Source organism: Elephas maximus, chromosome 22 (genome assembly GCF_024166365.1).
Source record: "Elephas maximus indicus isolate mEleMax1 chromosome 22, mEleMax1 primary haplotype, whole genome shotgun sequence".
In the NCBI taxonomy this organism is placed as follows: domain Eukaryota; kingdom Metazoa; phylum Chordata; class Mammalia; order Proboscidea; family Elephantidae; genus Elephas; species Elephas maximus.
In genome coordinates this window covers 30526742-30551003 of record NC_064840.1, presented here as the reverse complement: position 1 = coordinate 30551003, position 24262 = coordinate 30526742, and the positions used below count along the sequence as shown (strand labels likewise).

At 45.2% G+C, this 24262-nt stretch overlaps 1 protein-coding gene across 1 annotated transcript in view; it reads left to right on the top strand.

The window, feature by feature from the left end:
• The window catches only part of SEZ6L (seizure related 6 homolog like), a 112611-nt gene that overhangs the window by 54126 nt on the left and 34223 nt on the right, over positions 1-24262 (top strand). The window contains exons 10-11 of the mRNA XM_049865474.1: positions 13609-13805; positions 22103-22297. Of these exons, the coding sequence (XP_049721431.1) occupies positions 13609-13805; positions 22103-22297 (392 nt within the window). The remainder of the gene's footprint in view (positions 1-13608; positions 13806-22102; positions 22298-24262) is intronic.

Here is a 24262-nt window from a genome sequence, read left to right as displayed (position 1 = left end):
AATCTGTATGCTGAGCAAATAATCAGAGAAGCTGGACTATATGAAGAAGAACAGGGCATCAGGATTGGAGGAAGACTCATTAATAACCTGGGATATGCAGATGACACAATCCTGCTTGCTGAAAGTGAAGAGGACTTGAAGCACTTACTGATGAAGATCAAAGACCACAGCCTTCAGTATGGATTGCACCTTAACAGAAAGAAAACAAAAATCCTCACAACTGGACCAAAAAGCAACATCATGATAAACGGAGAAAAGATTAATATTGTCAAGGATTTCTTTTTACTTCGATCCACAGTCAACGCCCATGGAAGCAGCAGTCAAGAAATAAAACAACATATGCATTGAGCAAATCTGCTGCAAAAGACCTCTTTAATGTGTTAAAAAGCAAGGATATCACTTTGAGGACTAAGGTGTGCCTGACCCAAGCCATGGTGTTTTCAATGCCTCATATGCATGCAAAAGCTGGACAGTGAATAAAGAAGACTAAAGAATTGATGCCTGTGAATTACCATGTTGGTGAAGAATATTGAATATACCGTGGACTGCCTGAAGAACAAACAAATCTGTCTTGGAAGAAGTACAACCAGAATGCTCCTTAGAAGTGAGGAGTTGTCTCACATACTTTGGACATGTTACCAGGAGGGACCAGTCCCTGGAGAAGGACGTCATGCTTGGTAAAGTAAAGGGTCAGCAAAAAAGAGGAAGACCCTCAATGAGATGGATTGGCACAGTGGCTACAATGGGCTCAAACATAGCAATGATCGTGAGGATGGTGCACAACAGGGCAGTGTTTCATTCTATTGTACATAGGGTCGCTGTGAGTTAGAACCAGCTTGATGGTACCTATAACAACAGTCCTCTGTGCGTTCCAGGGACACAGAGGTGGAGAGCAGGTGCGTCCAGGAGTTTGCACCCATCGTGAGACCCACACAGGCAGATGGAGCTCGGTGGGTCAATGCGTAGGCTCTGCTTCCAACCACGTGGGTTTGGATTCTGGCTCTCCTGTATGACCGGGGGTTTGACCGTGAGCAGCTGCCTTCACCTCTAGATACCTCAGTTTTCCTATCTGTGAAATTGGTGAGAATAGTAGGCCTTACAGGGTGCTTGTTGTTGGTGTTAGCTGCCAACGAGTAGGCCCTCCACTCATGACAACCCCACGCACAGCAGAATGAAACGCTGCCCCGTCCTGCACCATCCCCGTCATCAGTTGCAGATTGGACCGTTGTGATCCAGAGGATTTTCATTGGCTGATTTTTGGACGTCGATCTCTTCCTAGTCCATCTTAGTCTGAAAGCCCCACTGAAACCTGCTCATCGTCACAGCATCACACAAGCCTCCACTGACAGACAGGTGATGGCTGCACATGAGGGTACACTGGACAGGAATCAAATCTGGGTCTCTCGCATGGAAGGAGAGAATTCTACCACTGAACCCCCAATGCCTCACTACTTATAGGGTTAATCCGAGAATAACATGAAATGGAGGGTCAGAATCGACTCAATGGCACTGGAATTGTGCTTAGAATTTATTGTTGTTATTGTGTGTCATCAAGTCACTTCCAACTCATAATGACCCTACAGGACAGAGTACAACTGCCCGATACGGTTTCCTAGGCTGTAATCTTTATGGGAGCAGATTGCCAGGTCTTTTCTCCTGTGGAGCTGTGGGTGGATTAGAACTGCTTACCTTTCAGTTAGCAGCCAAGCGCTTAACCATTGTACCACCAGGGCTCCTTGTGCTTAGAATAGCTGCTGGCATATAGGAAGCTTCATGACAACCTTGGCTAGTTATTAGATAGCTATAAATGCAAGGTGGCATGGAGAGCACAGAGAAACCCTGAAAAATTAGTAAAACATTGTCAACAGAGGACGGGGCATTCCAGGGAGAGGGACCAGCATGGACTAAGGCATGGAGGTGGTTTTAGGAACTACAAAGAGTCTGGTGTGCAGGCTGTTCAAGACAGCAGAGCTGCGCTGGGGACCACCTATGGCCCACCTGGAAGGGCAGGCTGAGAACTGGACTCTATTTTGTGGGCTAATTTTTGCTATTTCCACTGCCCAATTCTGTGGCCAGCTACTTCTTGTATTTTTCTCGAACTGCATATAAATCGGTTTGCATTTTTCACTTGGCTTACACTAAGCAAAAAAAGGTCCATGAAATTAGAAGTTTGCTACACAGACCATATATTTACATATTTTTCTGATTCACATTTAAATAAATACGTAACCATTAAATATTTAAAAATATGCTTGTCTACCTAAAATCATCTTGAGAACACCACTTGTGGATGGCAAGATTTTTAAGCAAGGCTAAAGGATAGGGTCAAATGTTTGATTAGAAAGGAATAAAGAAAAGTAAGGGGGTTAGCTACTCATTTCTTTCTATGCCCTCTGTGGAAAATTAACTCCAGCTCCAAACCATCACCCATCATGGTCCCCCACATCCAGTGTCCTGATTGGTTGGGGACTGGGGAGTTGAGAGCCTGCTACAGGGGATTGGCAGCTTATGCCATGTTTAGGCCTGCACTGCCCTCTGCTGGCGAGGAGGAGAAATACTTTGCCAGAGAAGCTCTTGGCAATCCGTGTGGGATTCAAATTTGAATTCTACCCTCACCTCCTCAGCTCTCCAGACCCCAGCCAAAGCTATAATGAGGGTCCCTCGGGCTGTTTTTATCCCTTTTTGAAGAGGTAATGCATTCACATGATTCAAAATTCAAAGGTAAAAAAAGGCATACTGTGAAAATTAAGTTACCCATCCCACCCCAGCTAACACCCTCTCCTAGCCCCTCCCAGTGGCAACCACTGCAGTAGGTTCTCAGGCATCCTTCCTGGACTCTGTTTAAATATTTCAAAAACCATCACAGAAATCTCATTGCTACCCAAAATAAAGCCATCCAGACTAAGAAACACGTTTAACACTGATTTTATTGCATGTTCTGTTATGCACAATCAGTAAGAACAACAAAAAAGATTAAGTGATAATTGTTGCCAATAAATGTAAAATGTTTAAGAGACAAAATCTTTTTAAAACAAGGGCTCCATAAAGGGAAAATATATATATGTAATTATATATATAACCTTGGTAGGAAAAAGGAAGTTGGAAATCACAGGTCTAATCGAATTAACGTCAGCAATGATGCCATAGGACAAAAGGCACGCCAGGAGCTGGGAGGCAGTGAAATGGGGCTTCCCCGGGTGGTGCAAACGGTTCATACTCAACTACTAACCTAAAGGTTGGCAGTTCGAGCCCACCCAGTAGCACTGTGGAAGAAAGTCCTGGCGATCTGTTTCTGTAAAGACTGCAGCCAAGAAAACCCTACGGAGCAGCTCTCCGTACTCTGTAATATGAGATCACCGTGAGTCAGAACCAACTCTGCGGCAACTGGTTTCATTTTTGGCTTTTCATTATGAAGATTTTGTTTGTTTGTTTTTTATTCACATTTTTTGTTATAGGACTGAACCCAGGCACACCTCTTGGCCATACGTATACCTGGCTTTCACAGGGGGTTTATATAATAGTGGTTCAGAGATGGAGCTTTGGCATCTGACAGACGCAGGTGTGAGTCTTAGGTGGGACTCTTTTGTGACCTTGGGCAAGCCTCAGTTTCCTTATCTGTAAAATAGGGACAGTAGTAATTCTTACTTTGTGGAATTGTTTGAATGCTTAATACTTCATGTTGTTGTTAGCTGCCATCCAACTGACCACCAACACATGGCGACCCCATGCACAATGTAATGAAATTCTGTGGCTCAGACCATTTTGATCCACAGGGTTTTCCTTGGCTGACTTTCAGTAGTTCACCAAGCCTTTCTTCCTAGTCCCTCTTAGTCTGGAGGCTCCATTGAAACCTGTTCAGCATCATAGCAACACAAAAGCCTCTACTGACAGACAGGCTGCTTTTAAGGTGCATTGGCCGGTATTCAAACCCAGGTCGCCTGCGTGGAAGGCAAGAATTCTACCACTGAACCACCAATGTAGGCAGGTTATTGTTATTTAAAAGCTAAATGAGTCAGGGGAATTTAAAGAGGATGCCAGAAGTAGGCACACTAGATAGGGTGTGCCTGCAAATATGGCTGCTGAAGCTCTGAGACAGGGTACGGCGCATGCCTAGAACAGGGTCAAGGTGGAAATGGGAGGAAGCTGGGACACAGTACACAAGGCCACAGGACTGGCCTTGGAGTGGCTTCTCAAGTATGCAGGGACGTCTGGTGGTTTCAGTGATGCTGGTGACCTGCATACCCCAGAAGAATGGGGAGGAAAGAGAACAACAGGAGCCCAGGCGGCAGGGGGCAGCCTCCACACCGAAGCTCTCAGACAAATCCCTTCAGCAGGTACTGAAAGCAGCCAGGGAACTAGATAAGAAAATCAGCCTTCCAAGGCTCAAACAGCTAAGAGCCCTGTGGGGTCAGGACCCCAGGCAGAGATTGGGGTTAGAGTCTACTCTGTGAGGTCGCTGAGGACTGGACACCTGCTGGGGGCTGGTGCTGATTCACCCAGCACACTTAGCAGTGTGCTGAGTTCTGGGGTACAGCACTGGGCTGAGTTTTGGGGTTTGCCATCGTGTCAAGTTCTGGGGTACAGCACCATGCTGAGTTCTGGTGTACAGCACTGGGCTGAGTTCTGGGGGTACAGGACTGTGCTGAGTCCTAGTGGGTCAGCACTGGGCTGAGCTCTGGGGATTAAAAAAAGGTGTTTTTGCTTCCTAGTGTTGCTGTAACAGAAATGCCACAAGTGGGTGGCTTTAAAGAATAGAAACTTATTTTTTCACAGTTCAGGAGGCTAGAAGTCCTAATTCAGGGTGTGGTTTCAGGGGGAGGTCCTTCTTTGTCTAGTTCAGCTTCTAGTAGCCGGCAATCCTTGGCGTCCTTGAGCTTCAACATACATCTGCCTCCTTCGTCATCAGATAGCATCTGGCTTCCCCCTGTGTCTGCATCTCATCTGCATTTTTTATAACTCAGAAGGGATTAGGTTTAGGACAGGGCCCACATTGGTGTGGCCTCTTCGACATAAGAAACCCGAGGGAAAAGGGGTAGACTGTAGAGGGAGAAACAGAAGCTGAGGTCTTCAGCCAGGAGCTGGAGACCCTGTGCCTCGGGCTGTCACGTGCAAAGCCTCCCCTGTTGGCATCTGAGAGGAGCTGAAGCAGGGAGGAGCCAGACTGGGGGAGCTCTTTTTCTGTGGAATTCCCCCTGAGTGACTCCTAGTTCCACCCAATTCCAGTCAGATCAAACCCGCCTGCCTGTCTGCCAGCGCCTCTCCATCTCCCGTTTGCCCTGGAGTCAAACTGCCATCCTGATTTCTCAGCACCTGCTTGGATCTCATCTGGGTGACATCTCACTTCAGACCTCGACAGAAAGCCCCACTCTGCCCTGTGGCCAGTCTCCCTGCTATTATTCATTCTTTATATCTTCTCTTGGGTTGCTTAGGACAGCCCGGTGCCAAGAACCCTGGATGCGTTCGGTGTACTAAATACAGCTGGGTGAGCAAATGAAAATGCAGGCTTGTCTTTGAAATGACCACCATTTGTATGTGTACTTGGAATCAGTCTATCAAAAAATGCAGAGCGTGTAGCAAAGAATAACTTTGTTCTTTTTCTCACTGTCCCTTCACACACACACACATCCACACACGTAAAAACCAGGGCTTCCAACCGATTTGGCCAGGTTTGAATCCCTGCTGAGAATTTGCGTCGCTAACAATTTCCCTGCTGAGAATTTGCATTTCTACCGGAGACAGACTGAATCATATTCTGCAGTGTAAAAAAAATCCTCAGGTGATTCTTATATATAACTTCCTGGGAACTTGTTAGAGGTGCAAATTCTCAGCAGGGATTCAAATTGGAACGAACCAGTTTGAAGCCCTGAAAAAACCAAACCCGTTGCCTTTGAGTCCATTCCAACTCCTGGCAACCCCGTGTGTTACACAGTAGAATTGCTCCCTAGGGTTTTCTTGGCTGTAATCTTTACAGAAGCAGTTTGCCAGGCCTTTCTTCTGTGGCACTCCTGGGTAGATTCAAAATGCCAACCTTTAAAAATGCCAACCTTTAGGTTAGTAAAAAAAAAAAAAAGCACAAATCATCTCAGCCACCCTGGGACCTCATGCACAAGTTCCCTGCTATTCTGCTTCTCGGGGTGAAATCTTAGTTTTCACAAGTCTTCTGACCTTAACAAGCCCAGGGCAATCCAATAATCCCATGGCTCTCTGACCCTTTCAGGCACTGTCTGAGCCCCACAGCTGGCAGCCTTCTGCAGGGTGAGCATCTAGACTCTGGGAAACAGGACTTTTATCCTCACCCTCATCAGCAATAGGCGGCTCACTCTGATATCTCAATTTCTTTCTTTGCTCTGCACCAGGCAGGCAGACAGCTCCAGTCACAGTTTGCCATTATACTTCTCTGGGTGAGCATCAAATCTACTCACTGCTCCCCAAATTCCAAGAGACACCTGCCAAGCCACCCAGAGTTGCCTTGAAACCTTTCTCATGAGGCTTAACGTGAAGGTAACACACCTTCTCCCCTCTCTGTGTTACCCTTCCCACCAGGACTGGATTCCCCAATAAGCAAGGTACACAGGGCCCAATTGTGCCTTCCCACCAATCTGCAGTGCACAGTATGACCTGTCCCCCACCACGACAAAGACGTGGTGAAACCCATGTGAAACTGCTAACCACAGATTATCAAACGAATACAGTTAAGCCCGTGCAGACCTTGCTCAATGCAAGCGTACCATGTAGACTGGATAATCCACCCCTGCTTCCCACAGTGACAACGCCCTCTAGGGCAGTGCTTCCTGCCAGCCTCCTCAGTGGCCCAGCACATTGTCTCTCTTCTCTTACATGAGCTAGAGGTGGGGCAAGGGCTCAAACTGGAAGAGCTGCAGAGATGGTGGTAGCAGGTACCTTGGTGCCCTATCCACACCCCTGGCACTCACCACTGTGTGCCTACAGAGCGATTCCCTGTGCTTTACCTGGAGGTGCTCTCTGGTACCACCTTGGAAGACCAGAAGTGCTGGAGATTCAGTATACCTGAGATCAACCTTCAACCAATGAGAGAGAGTTGGAGGATAAATACCCCAGCTCCCTTTGCTCTGAGATGTCTTCTACACCATCTCTCAAAGTTCCCACGAGACTGAAGCCCATGCCCAGGGTGGAACCTGTCCATTGGTAGACTCCGCATCCACGTCTCCCCTCCCCTGTCTCCTTCCCCACCTGTGCTCCAGAGGTGGCCTCCCAGGTAAGCCACATGCACTGGCATCCTTACTCCAACTCTGCTTCTGAGGAGCCCAATATCAGTCAACAGCCAAGCACCTCCCTTTAGAATGTGAAATGTTTAGCACCCGTTGTCTTGTTTGCAGCTTGAGGGTCTTCTGCTGAAATTCCAGGACAAGACAAGTTGTACTCAGTAGCTTCATGCTGTTTACAAAGTGCATTCACGTAAGTCAGGGTTTCTCAACCTTGGCACTATTGATGTTTTGGACCAGGTAATTATTTTGTCAGGCTGGGGCTGGGAGCTGTCCTGGGCACTTTAGGATACTTAGTACCACCCCTGGCCTCTTCCCACTAGATGCCAGTAACACCCTCCTAGTTGTGACAAACCAAGATAATCTTCGGACATTGCCAAATGTCTCCTGGGGTTGAAATCACCCCCAGATGAGAACCATGACATGTCATCTGATGTCATTTGGTATACACAGCAACCCAAAGAGAGAGGGATGGTGATGACGATGATGAAAACGATGGTGGTCCTTTTACAGACAGAGAAGTTGGTGCATAGCATTTAAGTGACTTGTCCAAAATTGCTCAGGTGCTAAAGGTAGACCTGGAGTTTGGTACCAGATCTTCTGCCTACCTTGCCTCAATTCCAAAGCCCATGACATGCTGTTGTTGTTATTTGCTGCCTATGAGTTGGCCCCAACTCATGGCAACCCCATGCACGATGGAATGAAACAGTGCCCAGTCCTGTGCCATTCCCATGATCAGTTATGGTTTGGGCCATTGTGATCCATAAGGTTTTCATTGGCTCATTTCTGCAAGTAGATCACCAGGCCTTTCTTCCTAGTCCATCTTAATCCGGAAGCTCCACCGAAAACTGTTCAGCATCATAGCAACATGCAAGCCCCCACTGACAGATTCCCATGAGGTGCATTGGCTGGGACTCGAACCTGAGTCTCCTGCATGGAAGGCAAGAATTCTACCACTGAACTACCAAAGCCCTGCCCATGACATAGATAGAAAATATTAAGCCCAATTCATAGACAAAGAGCTTCAGAAAAACTACATGTTCTCTACGAGAGTGGCAGAGCTGAGAATCAAACCAAGGCTTCTTGATTTTCAAGCCAGTGCTCTCATCCCAGCTCAGGGCTCCTTCCTATTTTACCGAGAACAGAGAGTTGTGCTAGGGTTTTAAAAGGAAATCTATTTACCCCTTTGAAGATGCTTCTCCTGCAGTTAGATCATTGAAATGAGTGACAAAAGAAAGCCAAGTTGTGCACTGTCTGGAACCCACTGTTACCAGCAGATCGGCTGTGAAGTCGGCTTCAGGGATGAATATCTGCCATCTACCAGGTTCTCACTAGCCTAATCCACTTTGATGAGTGATTGATGTTTTCTTGGTACTTAGAGTTCAAAGGGGTCTTCCCTACCATAGGTCAAGAGCTGACATCAGCCACACCGTTTCTGCTGTCAGACAGACTCTGGTAGGCTCTCATACCTGAGCATATGTTGAGCACCTACTATGTGCAATGTAAAGTGGTAACCCCAGAATTTCAATATCTACTGTTTAGGGTTTAGGGGCTACAGTCTAGTTGGAAACTGGCAGAAGGTAGGTGGAACCTAGGATCTTTGTCCTGCAACCATATGTGTACATCGAGCCTGTTTGGGGGTGTAGTAGTTAAGAGCTGTGGCTGCTAACCAAAAGGTCAGCAGTTTAAATCCACCATCCGCTCCTTGGAAATCCTATGGGGCAGTTCTATTCTGTCCTATAGGGTCACTATGAGCCGGAATCGACTCAATGGCAACAGGTTTGGCTTTTTTATTTTGGGGGAAAACCGATGGAGTTGTGAAAAACCGGCTGCTGTTGAGTTGATTCTGATTCAGGGAACGCCCATGTGTCAGACTAGAACTGTGCTCTGTAGGGTTTTCAATGGCTGATTATTTGGAAGTAGATAACTAGGTCTTTCTTCCAAGGCACCTCTGGGTAGACTTGAACCTCCAACCTTTCAGTTAGCAGCTGAGCGTTTTAAGCTTTGCACCACCCAGTAACCATGGAGATTATTATTGTTAAGTGCTATCAAGTTGATTTCAACTCATGGCAAAAATATATGACAGAGTAAAACCGCCCCATAGCGTTTTCTAGGCTGTAATCTTTGTGCGAGCACATCACCAGGTCTTCTCTCCTGCGGAGCCACTGGCCGGGTTCAAACCACTGACCTTTAGATTAGCAGTTAAGCACTTAACCATTGCTCCACCAGGGCTTCTTTTGGAGATTGTAGGGGCAATTAAAACCCCCCTAAGCCACCCCATTAAGGACAGCTTAACACGAAGAGCTGTACGAGGAAGATATGGAAGATTTTGTGTTGAATAAAATAATTTCCTGCCCTCCAGAAGCAAACCTTCTGTAGCGTCCCTTGTGTGTCTGTCCTGTAATATTCTGGTTTTTATCATGCGAAGCACCAACCTGGGCAGTTTCCATCCACCAAGACTGGCAGCAAATGTGGCCTTTGGATTGGGGACAGGGTAGAAGCCCTGCTGTCACACTGCTCAAAGGAGAGAGGCTGGAGCTGTCACAGCGAGGGCTGTTGTCAGCAAGCATCAGTTCCAGGAACTTTCCTCTTGGCCATGGCCTCCAGCAGTGGATGGCTTGGCTGCCACTCCCCTGCCTAAAACCCCTCCATGTCTCCCATCCCTGGCAAGATGACATCCAAATGACTCTAATTCATGGTAATCCCAAGTGTGTCAGAGTAGAACTATGCTCCATAGGGTTTTCAATGGCTGATCTTTCAGAATTAGGTTGCCAGGCCTTTCTTCCTAGGCACCTCTGGGTAGATTCCAACCTCCAACCTTTTGGTTAGCAGCCAAGTGCATTAACAGTTTGCACCACCCAGGGACTCCTGAATGCCTTAGCCTGGCTCTCCAAGCCTTTCACGGTCTGGCTCCTGCAGAACTCTTCAGCCTCCGCCACCTCCCTATGCCCCAGGCACTCTGAGAACTTGGCAAGCTCTTGAAGGAGACAAGATCTCTCTCCCTCCTCCCCCTGTCTCATGCTTTGTCTTTTTCCCACCTTACCCCCCTTGCTTATCTCCCTCGAGTTCTCCTTGCTTGAGGATTCAGAGCACACATCACTTCCTCTAGGGAGGCTTCCCTGATGCCCCAGTCTGAGTTAGATGCCTTCCTGTGTGTTGATCAGAATTCCTGCCACAAGCCCTGGTTTGTTGCTGTTGTTGTTAGGTGCCGTAGAGTTGATTCCAACTCCTGGCAACCCCACAAGTGCGGAGTAAAACTCCTCCATAGGGTTTTCAAGGCTGTGACCTGTTGGAAGCAGATCACCAGGCCTGTCTTTCGAGGCGCCTCTGGGTGGGTTTAAACCTCCAAACTTTCGGCAAGTGCTTAACTGTTTGCACCACCCAGGACTCCCACGAGCCTGGGACTGGTCGGAGCTCCTTCTCCTGTGACATGACATTCTATCAGTTCAAGTCCCTTCTGGTACTGGGATCAGTGGGACTTTGAAATATACCACTACCAGATAACTTCCCATATCTTATTTGCTTTCTGAGCATGGGTCAGTGCCTAGCACATGGTAAGCAAAACCAAACTTGTGGCCATCGAGTCAATTCCGACTCATAGCGACCCTATAGGGCAGACTAGAACTGCCCCATGGGGTTTCCACGTAAGAGCTGTGGATTCGAACTACCAACCTTTTGGTTAGAAGACAAGTTCTTAACCACTGTGCCACCAGGGCTCCAGCACAGAGTAGGTATAGGTGCTCAAAAAAATATTAAGAAGAGGGGGACAAGGAGAGTAGAAAGACATAAGAAAGGAAAGGAAGAAAGAGAAAGGGAAGGAGGGAGAAAGGAAAAATGGAGCTTGAGCTAATATCTGTCCATGGCTACTGCAGCCAAACCTGGCATTCTTTCAACTCAAGATAAATTTTATTCAGCAAGCCTAACGTGGCACAAGTTTCTGTGGCATACTGAAGTGTTTTCTGAATTATTAACTGCCTATCGGAATCCAAATATTTAATGTCAAGGTACTTTCTTGTATTCTGAGTTGTGAAAACACGTCATCCTTTAATGCTATGAATAATGATAGCAGGTTTGAGCATATTTGATGAGTGAAGTTCCTCCCTCGCACCCACTCCTGCCCTACCCCCTAAACATAAAAGATAACCCAGTTGATTCTGAGCGATTTGCCCCATGATGAATGTCATCGTTAGGTGCTGTCGAGTTGGCTCCCACTCAGAGCGATCCCAGAATGAAGCATTGCCCAGTCCTGCACTATCCTCACAATCGTTGCTATGTTTGAGCCCATCGTTGCAGCCATTGTGTCGATCCATCTTGTCAAGGACCTTCCTCTTTTTTGCTGACCCTGTACTTTACCAAACATGATGTCCTTCTCCAGAGATTGGTCCCTCCTGATAACATGTCCAAAGTAAATGAAACAAAGTCTCTCCATCCTTGCTTCTAAGGAACATTCTGGGTCCTTTCATCTTAGATTAATTTGCACATTATAGTTAGCAATCAACCTGCAAGTTCTGCATCAAAGAAGTAAAAGCCACTGGACCAAAAGCAAAGAAGTTTCCGGGATAAACTGAATGCTTCAAAGGTCAGCGGAGCAAGGGCGGGGGTTTGGGGACCATGGTTTAAGGGGACTTCTAAGTCAATTGGCAAAATAATTCTATTATGAAAACACTCTGCATCCCACTTTGAAATGTGGCGTCTGGGGTCTTAAATGCTAACAAGCGGCCATCTAAGATGCATCAATTTGTCTCAACCCACCTGGATCAAAGGAGAATGAAGAACACCAAGGTCACACGACAACTAAGAGCCCAAGAGACAGAAAGGGCCACATGAACCAGAGACCTACATCATCCTGAGACCAGAAGAACTAGTTGGTGCCCGGCCACAACAGATGACTGCCCTGACAGGGAGCACAACAGAGAACCCCTGAGAGACCAGGAGATCACTGGGATGCAGACCCCAAATTCTCACAAAAAGACCATACTTAATGGTCTGACTGAGACTAGAGGAATCCCGGCGGTCATGGTCCCCAAACCTTCTGTTGGCCCAGGACAGGAACCATTCCCGAAGACAACTCATCAGACATGAAAGGGACTGGACAGTGGGTAGGAGAGAGATGCTGATGAAGAGTGAGCTATTTGTATCAGGTGGACACTTGAGACTGTGTTGGCATCTCCTGTCTGGAGGGGAGATGGGAGGGTAGAGAGAGTTGGAAGCTGGCAAAATTGTCACGAAAGGAGAGACTGGAAGGGCTGACTCATTAGGGGGAGAGCAAGTGGGAGTATGGAGTAAGATATATATAAACTTATATGTGACAGTTTGACTTGATTTGTAAACATTCACTTGAAGCTCAATAAAAGTTAATAAAAAAAAAAAAAAGTAAAAGCCAAGTCATATCCCCAACGTGTAGCCCAGTGCCGACATTTAACTGGTTATTGATGATGGAATGTGTGGATAATTGACTCCATGAACAACTGCCTCCTTTGCCATGAGACCAGAAGAACTGGATGGTGCCAGGCTATCATTACTGAACACTCTGATCAAAGATTCTATAGAAGAATCCTGATCAAAAGGGGGAAAATGCAAAACAGAATTTCAAATTCTCATGGACTCCAGACTTTCTGGAGCCATGGAGGCTGTATGTACCCCTGAAACTATTGCCCTGAGATAATCCTTAAACCTTTAACCAAAAATATCCCCTGAAGTCTTCTTAAAACCAAACAATAGTTTAGCTTAACTAGTAAAAAAAAGAAATGTCTGCCTTGAGCATTATGCTCTTTTAACAAATATCTCTATGGGATCAAATTGACAACACCAACTCATAAGATCAGATGGAAACCTTAGGTGAACAGTGAGTTTATATTAATGGGGGAGGAGCAGCTCAGAAAAGGAGGGTGAGAATGGCTGCACAACTCGAAGAATATAATCAATGTCACTGAACCGTACATGTAAAACCTGTTACATTGGTATATGTTTTGCTATGTATATTCTCAACGACAACAAAAGAAAGTTTTTAAAAATGGTCATTGATGAAGGGAATGATGGGATATTGAACGTGATTCTTCTAATGTGCAACATTTGAGTGCGACGAGTCTCCCAATCAGGGAAGACCGTGCCATAAATGTGCCTTCAAAACCCAATCCATTCACCAATCTGCGTGCACTGTGATTACAGGAAGGGTCGGCATGCCTTGGTCACCCTTGTCGTCTCCACTTACCTCACCCCCAGTTCCCAGCCTTGAGTGTGACATAGTATGTCTTCAGAAAAGTGTGCTGCCTGAAAAAAAAATAAATAAATGAAAAGCTTCCTGAATACCCGTAGCTTTGGTTAACCCTCTGGCTTCCTAAGCCTTCTCTTCTCTCTTTCCTCCAAGCCTGAACCTGAGTAACAGCGACATCCTGACCATCTACGATGGTGATGAGGTCATGCCTCATATCCTGGGGCAGTACCTTGGGAACAGTGGTCCCCAGAAGCTGTACTCCTCCACACCAGACCTAACCATCCAATTCCACTCAGACCCAGCTGGCCTCATCTTTGGGAAGGGCCAGGGATTCATCATGAACTACATAGGTAGGTGTCTCACCTGGTCAATTTTTTTCTTAGTGCTTTAGGCACAGGTTAAAATAGTTTCTGGTAGATATGTCTGTTTGGGGTTTTTGTGCTATATAAGCCTTTTGGGACAGCACATATATGCAGTGTTTTTTCAATAGTTCAGCTTAATTAGTAAAAATGTCTGCCTTGAGCATTGTGCTCTTTTAAAGAACTAACTGTATGGGATCAAATTGACAACAGCAACTGGAAAAATCAGATAGGAAGCTTAGTGAGCACTGATATTATGTTAACGGGGAGGAACAATTCAGAAAAGGAGGGTGTCTTAGGCTGGGCTCTCTAGAGGAGCGAAACCAGTGAAATGTGTGTGTGTGTGTGTGTGTGTGTGTATGGATGTACACATGGATGTATGTATGTATATAGAGAGAGATTTACTTCAAGGAAATGGCTCACACAGCTGTGGAGGCTGGCAAGTCCCAAATCCATGGGTCAGGCATCAGGCTGGAGGCTTCTCCTGACTCACATGGTTACAGTGGCTGACGAACCCAAAATTGGCAGGTCAGACAGCAGGCTGCTGGCTCATGTCCCAAGTACAGGAGGAATATGAGTGGGGTGCAGAATCAAGAGAGGGCAAGCTTTGCCAGAACATCCATATATATTGGATGCAGGCCACACCCCCAAGGAAACTCCCCTTTCAATTGATTGGCTACTCACATCAGATCACAAAATGGAGGATGATTACATCGTATCTGTCAAACCACTGAGAATCGTGGTTTAGCCAAGTTGACACATAATTCTACCATCACAGAGAGTGAGATGGTTGCACAACTTGAATAAGGCAATCAGTGTCACTGAACTGTACATGTAGAAATTGTTGAATTGGTATAGGTTTGCTGTGTACATTTTAAACAACAACAAAAATTATTTGAAAAATATATTTGTGTATATATGTATGTAGGTTTTAAGAGCTTGGGCTCTCTAGTCATAGGACCAGGGCTTGAGTCCTATACTGTCATCAATGCTGTGTGACCTTGGGTAAGTCCCCGTATCTCTCTGAGCCTCCTTTCTCACATGTGTAAAATGGGAACAATGTCACCTCCTCCACAAGGTTGATATCAGGATTTGATTGATGATGCCTAATGACTTCAAGATTTGTCGAGTTTTATTTGTAGTCAGCTTAAATTTTGTGTCATAACACACTCTCCTCTGTTTGAGACTTCTTAAAGCATGGTCTTCACCTTCTTGCCTGAATTGAAGCTTGTCTGTCCCCTGCAGCCCCATCCAATAGAGTTAGCTCTTTCTCTCCCACTCCACATACTCTGTGAATTTCAGGTGTAAATGAGGTCTTCCTTGATCCTCATTGTGGCTTCTAAACCATTTCTCTCCCCCTACCTTAGGACGGCCTGTCTCCTTTGAAGTTCAAATTAAGTTCACTGTTCTCCACTCAATACCTCCTCCCCATTGTTTGTATCTACTCACCCTTCCCTCTTTACTCCCCACCCTCTAATGCCCTCTCACTTATTACTGGCTCCATTACCCTCTTCTGCTCAACCTCTAAACCTTGGAGGGCTGTAGGCTCCATCCTGGACCCTGTCCTCCTCCAGTCCCATGGCTTAAAATAATACTTATATTTCATCGCCACCACCCATCTGTCAGTTTGTCATACTGTAGTGGCTTGTATATTGTTATAATGCTGCAAGCTACACCACCAGTATTCCAAATACCAGCAGGGTCATTCATGGTAGACAGGTTTCAGTGGAGCTTCTAGACTACGACAAACTAGGAAGAAAGGCCTGGTGTTCTATTTCCAAAAATTAGCCAGTGAAAACCCAGTGGATTACAACAGACTATTATCTGATATAGTGCTAGAAGACGAGCCCCCTAGGTTGAAAGGTAACAATGGACTCAAACATGCTGACAATCATGAGGATGATGCAGGACCTGGCAGCGTTTCTTTCTGTTGTACATGAGGTTGCCATGAGTCTGAGCCAATTCAACAACAACTAACAGTATATTCCATTGACACCCAAGTTTTACTTCCAACCTTGAACTCCAGACTCATACATCCACAGACTCTCAAACTACTCTCTTGCATGGGTAATAGGCATCTCAGATTTAACATGGCCCAATAAACCATTTATTTTTCTACCCCACCACTACCCCAAACTGCCTCTCCTACTATCTACCCATCCCAGAAAATGGAACCCCAACCCCCCAGATTCTTGGGCCAAATCCTAGGACTCATCACTGCTTTCTTTTTCGTCATCCCCATATCCAACCTGTCCTCTCAACTCTGCTTCCACAATACATTTCAAATTCAAGGACTTCTCTCTGTCTTCCCATGGGCACCAAGTTGCTGTCATCAAGGTCTTAGACAGCAAGTCTCACCAGCTTCCCTGCTTTGATGCTCACTCTCCCCTGAGGTCCTTTTCCCACCTAGCAGTCAAGAGGCTGGAACACCATGAAGTCCCACTGATCCCAACACCAGAAGGGACTTGAACCGACAGAGTGTCTGGTCCAAACCTGTCATGTCCCAGGAGAAGGAGCTCTGACCAATGAGGAACAGGGACTTGCTTGTCAGGAACAGAGGTGACCTCACACATAGGCCTCCTGGGGTTTCTCCACCCTTACCCCAATATTTTGGCAGCATCAGGGAACCTAAGAGACACAAGAAGGTAGTTAAGACCTGTTATGTATTGAACTGTGTCCCCCAAGAAGATACGTGGAAGTCCTAACTCCTGGTACCTATGAATGTGACCTTGTTTGGAAAGAGGGTCTTTGAAGATGCTATCAGTTAGGTCAACATGGGGCCATATTGGAGTACAATGAGTCCTAATCCAATACGAGTGGTGTCCTTATAAAAGAGAAAAAGAGACACTGAGGTAAGACAGCCATGTGAAGACAGAGACAGAGATTGGACCCATCTACAAGCTAAGGAACACCAAGGATTGCCAGTCATCACCAGAAGCTAGGAGAGAGACATGGAGAAGATTCTCCCTCAGAGCCTCAGAAGGAATCAACATGACTGACACCCTGATCTCGGACTCCCAGTCTCCAGAAACTGTGAGATAATACATTTCTGTTCTTTGAGGCCACCAGTTTGTTACAGCAGCCCTAGGAATCTAATACAAAACCTAACTTCTTTTGATGTCCAGAATGGTGGATGGTAGGTATACCCTGAGGATCTCAATGAGCAAGTTTCAGTCAGCAATTAGGGGACATATTCGTACCTTTCAGGAACTAGGTTAACATGTTGATCTTCAGGATGAAGTAAGAAAAAGAGGATTCTTTCTGCCAAGACTTTCCCCCTATCACCATCAATGACAACCACCAAATACCCTCTGGCTGGGGCAAGATCCCATGTCTTTGGTTCTTTCTTCTCTTTGGTTTGAAGAATTGCCCATCTCCATCCAATATAATTGTCCTTGATGTACCACCCCACTACACCTGAAATATAAGCCACTCCCCTGGCCATTGGCTATGCCAAGGAGCTTCATGCATGCTAAAATAAGTTCCTTGCTTTTTTTATTTCCAGTTAATGAGCATTTTTCATCCTTATCTGCTGTTTGTCCAGCTCTCAGAGAGGCTGACACAAGTATTGATCCTCTGTTTTATGTTTCTCAGGGGCCGTTTTACTCCTTGATTGTGCTACTAAATATTTTCAGACTGTTATTGCTGTTTCTTTCAGTGGGTTCCCCACTCTTTAGTGGGCGGTGCCCTGGGGCATTGTAGGGTGGCCCATGTTGGCTGCCCCGTCCAGGTGCCCTCCAGAGGGAGCTGCCTTTGGAGGGAGATGTTCTCATGACTTGGCTTCAGTCTGTCTCCTTTGATTCCCCCTCCATCACCACTGAAGGGTGAGGTCATAGTCTTGCTCATTTGTCTTCTCTGGTGCCCCAGTCAGTCTTCCAAAACTGCATTTTGCTTGATGGCAAAAATCTGACTCTCCAGGGATGATCAAAGTTAACCAGAAAGTCTGGCCAGTGCTTAGTTTGGTGACATCTTGAAGATGAAGTGTTCTTATTCATTGAACTTGAAATTTAGATTTGTATGGCAATTTATAGTTGGCAAGCATTTATTCGTATATTATTTTATTTCATCTTCAGACGTGTTATCTCCATTTTCCAGGGAGTTTGTTTCACAGAAACTCTTGATACCTCCTATGTGCTTGATGCTAGATCCTGTGATAGGCACCAGGATATAAGAATGACTAGACTGTTCTCCCTGCCCTTGAACAGATTACTGATAATGGGAGAGGGAATCCTGTAGACAGGCAACGTCAGGGCCATGTGCTGATGCCGTGCGCGAGAGGCAAGACAGCATTTCAGAGAACACTTCCCAGGGATACACAGCCTGGCTAATTTGGGTAACGAGAGAGAGAGAGAACATTTCTGGCTTTCCTTATTTCTGTTAAAGAAACACAGAGTTATTTTCACAGGAATGAAAAATGGGGCTCTGTGTTTAACTTTGAGGCCAATCAATTGCTTGTGACTACCTATGTTGAGGGGCCTCTGTGTGGTGCAGTTACCGCATTCGGCTGCCGACCAAAAGTTTGGAGGTTTGAGTTCACCCAGAGGCACCTCAGAAGAAAGGCCTGATGATCTACTTCTGAAAAATCAGCCACTGAAAGCCTTATGGATAGACACAATGGAATATTACTCAGCCATAAGGAGAAAAGAAGCCCTGATGCACACTACTACATGAATGAGCCTGGAATATATCATGCTGAGCAAAATAAGTCAGTTGCAAAAGGGCAAATATTGTGTGATCTCATTTATATGAAATAAGTAAGTACATAAAAACCAAAGATTATTAGTGGTTACCAGGGGTGGGAGGGAGGGGAAAGGGGAAGTTGTTGTTTAGGGTGCACTGAGTTCATGTTAATGGTGGTAGAATGAAATGGGAAAGGATAGTGAGAATGGTTGCACAACTTAAAGAATGTAATCAATATCACTGAATCGTACAGGTAGAAATTGTTGAGATGGCGTTTTTTTAATTTATATTTTCACTATAATAAAAAAAATCTATGGAGCACAGTTCTACTTTGACACACATGGGGTCACCGTAAGTTGCAGTTAACTCAATGACAACTTTTTTTTTTTTTTTTTTTTACCTATATTGAAAACCATTTTGAAGAGAAGGAAGAGAACACACTTGAAATCAGTGGAAAAGAGTGCAGTGATTGATTAGAGATGTCTGCCATGGGCATAGGCTTGGTATTTGCTGTACTGAGTATAGACTTAGCCAGATATAGATGTACCTCCCATTCAGTGGAGATATCAGATGGCAGGATCAGGGATTTCTGTGGTCTTCTAGATAATTCTGAAGCCTCTAGATGGGCTCTGGAAGGTGGCCAAGGCTTCTATGGCTGCTATTAGAGCCTTCCACAGGAATATTCTGAGTATACATTGTTCTGAGCTCCCAGAGTTGCAGGAGGCTACAAGAGTAACAAAGATGCATTCTCCTCATTGCCTTTTGTTCTTGGCCCAGTGTCTATGGGAGGGAAGGGAATAAAAATGCAGAGATGCATAATCAGTGTTTTTCATGGAGGTGGTCGCTGTTTGTGTGTTTATGCCTCTTATCCTAGAAGAGTAAATAAGTTCCATATTGGAAGTAAGTCACTTCCAATCAAATGACCGTGGCTCCCTGGGATGCTGTTTTGAGGAGGATTGGGAGGTTTCAGCTTGATTCACAAAAGAGTGCTATGATTGATTAATGATGTCTGCCATGAGCATAAGACTGTGAATGGTGGTAGGCATTCAGGGCATTTAGGTATTTCTTTCACCCAAAATTTGGGACATGGTGTTAATCTTGACTATGAGGCTGGAACCATATTTTAGATCCTTGTATTCTTGGTGCCTGGCACATAAGAGATGCTCAAAAAATCTTGACCAAATAAATAAACGAATCTATATAAGTAAACTTTTTAGTGTTCACATATATTAATTAATTTTTACATTGCCCTTTGAGACAGACCAGCTGCCACTGAGTTGACTTTGACTCACAGCAGCTCCATATGTGTCAGGGTAAAATTGTGCTCCATAGGGTTTTCAATGGCTGATTTTGGGGAAGTAAATCACCAGGACTTTCTTCCAAGGTACCTCTAGGTGGACGCAAACTTCCAACCTTTCAATTACCAGCTGAGCGTGTTAACCATTTGCACCCACCCAACGACTGGTTACTAACTCCACCACTCTACAGATGAGGACATTGAGGCTCAGACAAGTTCATTGACATGACTAGAGTCACACAGCCTCTTAAAGAAAGGAAGAGGATGAGAAGTGAAGTCTTCTGACTCCTGGGACAGTTTTCTAATTCTAACAAGGGCCCATATGGGTGGGATAGGTAATACCAGGACCACCTAAAGTGCTTGGCATACAGGCAGATTCCTGAATCATAGTCCCTGGAGGTGGGGTCTGGGGACTGGAGAACAGGAAGGTTAAAGGACACAGCCAATGCAACCCAGTTAGTAACCAGTGGGGCCAAGATTTGAACCAAGGCTCTGCTACACGGTGGCAGCAATTGAGTAATTACAGATGCGATGAATGCCACAAAGGAGCTAGGAGGCCCAATGGGAGTGTGTGTCCATAATGTGTATCCATTTTCACACTGAAAAGTCAGACAAGCAAACCTTTCTTACTATCACGGCGTTTGGCATGAGGCAGACTGCATAGCTAGTATTTTACCCATTCCTTCCCTTTCATCCATAGTCTGAGCATTTGCAGCTGTGACCCAAATCCAGGGCTTGGCTGGTTTTTCAAAAGCCTAAAAATAGAGGCTCCTGTTCCTCACCAAGCCATTTTAGGAGCCGCTTCCCTTTTCCCATCTTCTTGCAGACACCCATGAGATCTCCTTCCCCCAAATAAAAGCGTGATGAAATCCTAGGAAAAGCCATTGCTTGCTTCTCTTAATGACTTTCCTGCAAACAATGGGGGTGCTTTGCTCTCCCCAGAAGCACATAAGAGTCTCAAATTAATTATCAGACATAATTAGCTCTCTTCTCAAAATCTGTGCAGTGGGCACTTTGAAGCAAGAATAGTAATAGTGGGCTTTTGGACTGCTACCTTGGTAACGAGCGTTTGTAGGAGGAAACTAGAATTGTTGCAGAGGAAGACTCTGTGATGATAAGCTGTGAGTATGAGATTAGAACGTCCAAACCATTTTCTGGAATGCAGAGCATGGTTCACGTTCACTGAGGAGACGCAATGTGATTTAAAGAATGCACCAACAATTACTTTTATTTTTTGAGTGAAGAATTTATTTTAGCATGTGTTACAAAAACAAAAATAGATATTACTAATTTGCCAAACCCATAGATTTACAGATATTCTTAGGATAAGGCAGAGCGTATTAGTTACCCATTACTGTGTAACAAAGCACCCCCCAAATTAGCAATAAACATTTATTATCTCGGAAACCCTAGTGGCGTAGTGGTTAAGAGCTACAGCTGCTAACCAAAAGGTCAGCAGTTCGAATCCACCAGGTGCTCCTTGGAAACCCTATGGGGCAGTTCTACTCTGTTCTATAGGGTCGCTATGAGTCAGAATCAACTCGATGACAGTGGGTTTTTATCTCACAGTTTCTGGGTCAGGAATTCAGAAGCAGCATTTGCTGGGTGGTTCTAACTTGGGGCTTTCTATGAGGTTGCAGTTAAGATGTCAGTCAGGGCTACAGTCTTATCTGAAGGCTTGACTGGGACTAGAGGATCCACTTCCCAGTTGGCTTACTCATGTGGCTGTTGGCTGGAGGCCCCAGCTCCTCTCCACTTGGGCCTCTCCAAGGGGTTGCTTGGGTGTCCTCACAATATGGTAGCTGCTTCCTCCTGAGCAAGTGATTCATAAAAGAGGAAGGTAGAAGCCACAATGCCTTCTATGAGCTAGCCTCAGAAGTTACACACCTTCACTTCCACAGCAGCCTGTACTGATCACAGAGATCACTGGAGGCCATCTTGGAAGCTGGCTACCATACTGAGGCAGACATAATTATGCCTTTATGAAAGATGAGGAAATTCAAACAAAGAAAGGAGAAGGGATTTTCCCAAGGTCACGTTGCTAGTAAGTCACAGAGCTAGGATTCTGCCTGACTCTAAATCTTAAACCAGTTTTATCAAGCCAGGAGAATGGTAAGTTTAGTGGCCCATGGGAAGAGATGCTTATAAAATCTCACTCTAGAAGAGTTCTTACAGTTTAAGGGGTTTTGGAAGTGTGTTACTTGTCTCTGGAGACATTTTCTTCTATTCCCTCTTTCTCCTGACATTCATAAAGGGAAATCCAATCCAAAAGGCCACCTCCCCAAGTAAGAATGAGGTTTTTGTTTTAAAGAGGTGTCAAGAAACGACTCCTGCTCAGATTTGCCTGAGATCCAGAATGGCTGGAAAACCACTTCTCACACGGAGCTCGTGAGGGGAGCCAGAATCACCTACCAGTGTGACCCCGGCTATGACATCGTGGGGAGCGACACCCTCACCTGCCAGTGGGACCTCAGCTGGAGCAGTGACCCTCCATTTTGTGAGAAAAGTAAGAATAGTCTTGTTTTCTTCCTCTAGGTCAGGGTGGGGTAAATCTCTCCCATGGAGTATTTTCTGCATAAATGCAGTAGAGTTTGTTTAATGTAGAATCTGGCCTTCCCTTTACCCTACCAACTCATTCGTGTTGCTCAAAAATGTCATTTTATAGCCCTAGGGCAGAGATCTCAAACTCAGGTGCCTTCAGAAGCCTGTTTTTTTTTTTTTTTAGATGATGTAAATGGGTGAAATAGGCTGGATGTGAGACAATAGAGAGAGGCGTGGACTGCAGTAAATGGGAATACACATAGCCTGTGAAAAAACATCATTCAAATTCAGGTTTTTAAAACATCTGTAGTAACCAAGCAAAGCAAGTCTAAGCCGGCACTCGTAGCCCCAGATCTTAACCCCTATAGTAGGCAACTGACTTCATTCAGAGACTATTCATCCCACTTCCCTGAAGAAGATCCATTCCACTTCCCTGGTTCCTTCTCCTGCTTGTTCACCTGCTCCTGTGATCCCCAGGAATGCAGGCTAGGCATGGTTGGTGATACCTGAGTCCGGGCATCTTGAAAAGGGGTAGAAAAAGGAAGTGATTCTATGCTGATTTTTACACTGATGCTGTACGAGCAGGAAAAAGAACCAACCCGGGAAGTAGCTCTTCTCCCAGCCATTTGCTTCCCATGCCCTAAATAAAGCTCTAGTTCCCAGTCCTCTTGTTGGGAATCCTTGGCAACACCTTGGTAAACCTCTTCAGCAAAACTTGAGTCACCAATTGCACAATAAATATGAAGTGTGAGCAGAGAAAGGGGGTGTCAGAGAAGGAGTGTGGGGGGCTACGTGCAATTCCTACCATAAATATCCTGACATCAAAGAGAAATAATTATAATTGTGGGAAACTTCAAAGAACCTGCCAAAGATTCACCAATTAGCTACATAAACAATTCTATTTGTTTTGCAACAGGATGTGTTGTGTGTGTACCCTGATAGAAAATAAAAACAGAGTGAGGTGCACCATGTGGTAGCAATAAGAGAAACCTACCACCAACTCCTTAATGTGACGTGTATCATCATTATTTAAAACATTTTAAAGGCTAGAAGGTATAATGTTCTGTATAGAAAGGTCTTCTCATTTGCCTCAGTTTTTTCCAAGAAAAGGCCCAAATTAGAATACAGAAATTTGTATTTGGCCCCTTCTGGGTATAGGTATTTATGCTCCCATGCTAGGTGGTTCAGTCAGTCTTCATCCAAGATGGCGCCCCCACACTGCCTTGGTTGCTTTCTCTTCTAATAAAATGAGGTCAGCAGGTCTCCATGGAGCAACGGGCTCTCCCCCTAGAAGCTGCTGGATGTTTAAATGCCTGTCGTTGGTTGAACCACATTCTTGACATTAAAAGATGTATATAACCCCATCTTTAAATTACACAAGTAACAAATGCTTACTTATAGTATCGCCTCAAAAAAAACCAAACTCATTGCCGTTGAATCAGTTCTGACTCGTGGTGAACCAATGTATTACAAAGTAGAACTGCTCCATAGGGTTTTCTTGGCTGTCATCTTTATGGAAGCTAGTTGCCAGGTCTTTCTTCCACAGTGCATTGTGTGGGTTGGAACCATCAACCTTTCAATTAGCAGGTAAGCACAAACTGTTTGCACTACCCAGGGACCTTAGGGTACCCAAGAAGTAATAAAGTAATAAAATTATGAAGTAAAAAGTGAAAATCTTTTATGGTCTCTGGAAACGATACCACTGTTAAAAGTTTATCCTATATTGTTCTGGTCGTGTGTGTGTTTGCTGTGTGTGTATACACACACGTATCACATATTACACGTATCCATGTATCTGTATGTGTGTGAGTGTGTTCATCTATATTCACATATGTAGATACATATAGAAATAGCTGTGAGACAGTTTTACCACTGCAGTTTTTAGCAGCCATTGAGTTGGCATCCAACTCATGGCGACCCCATGTACAAC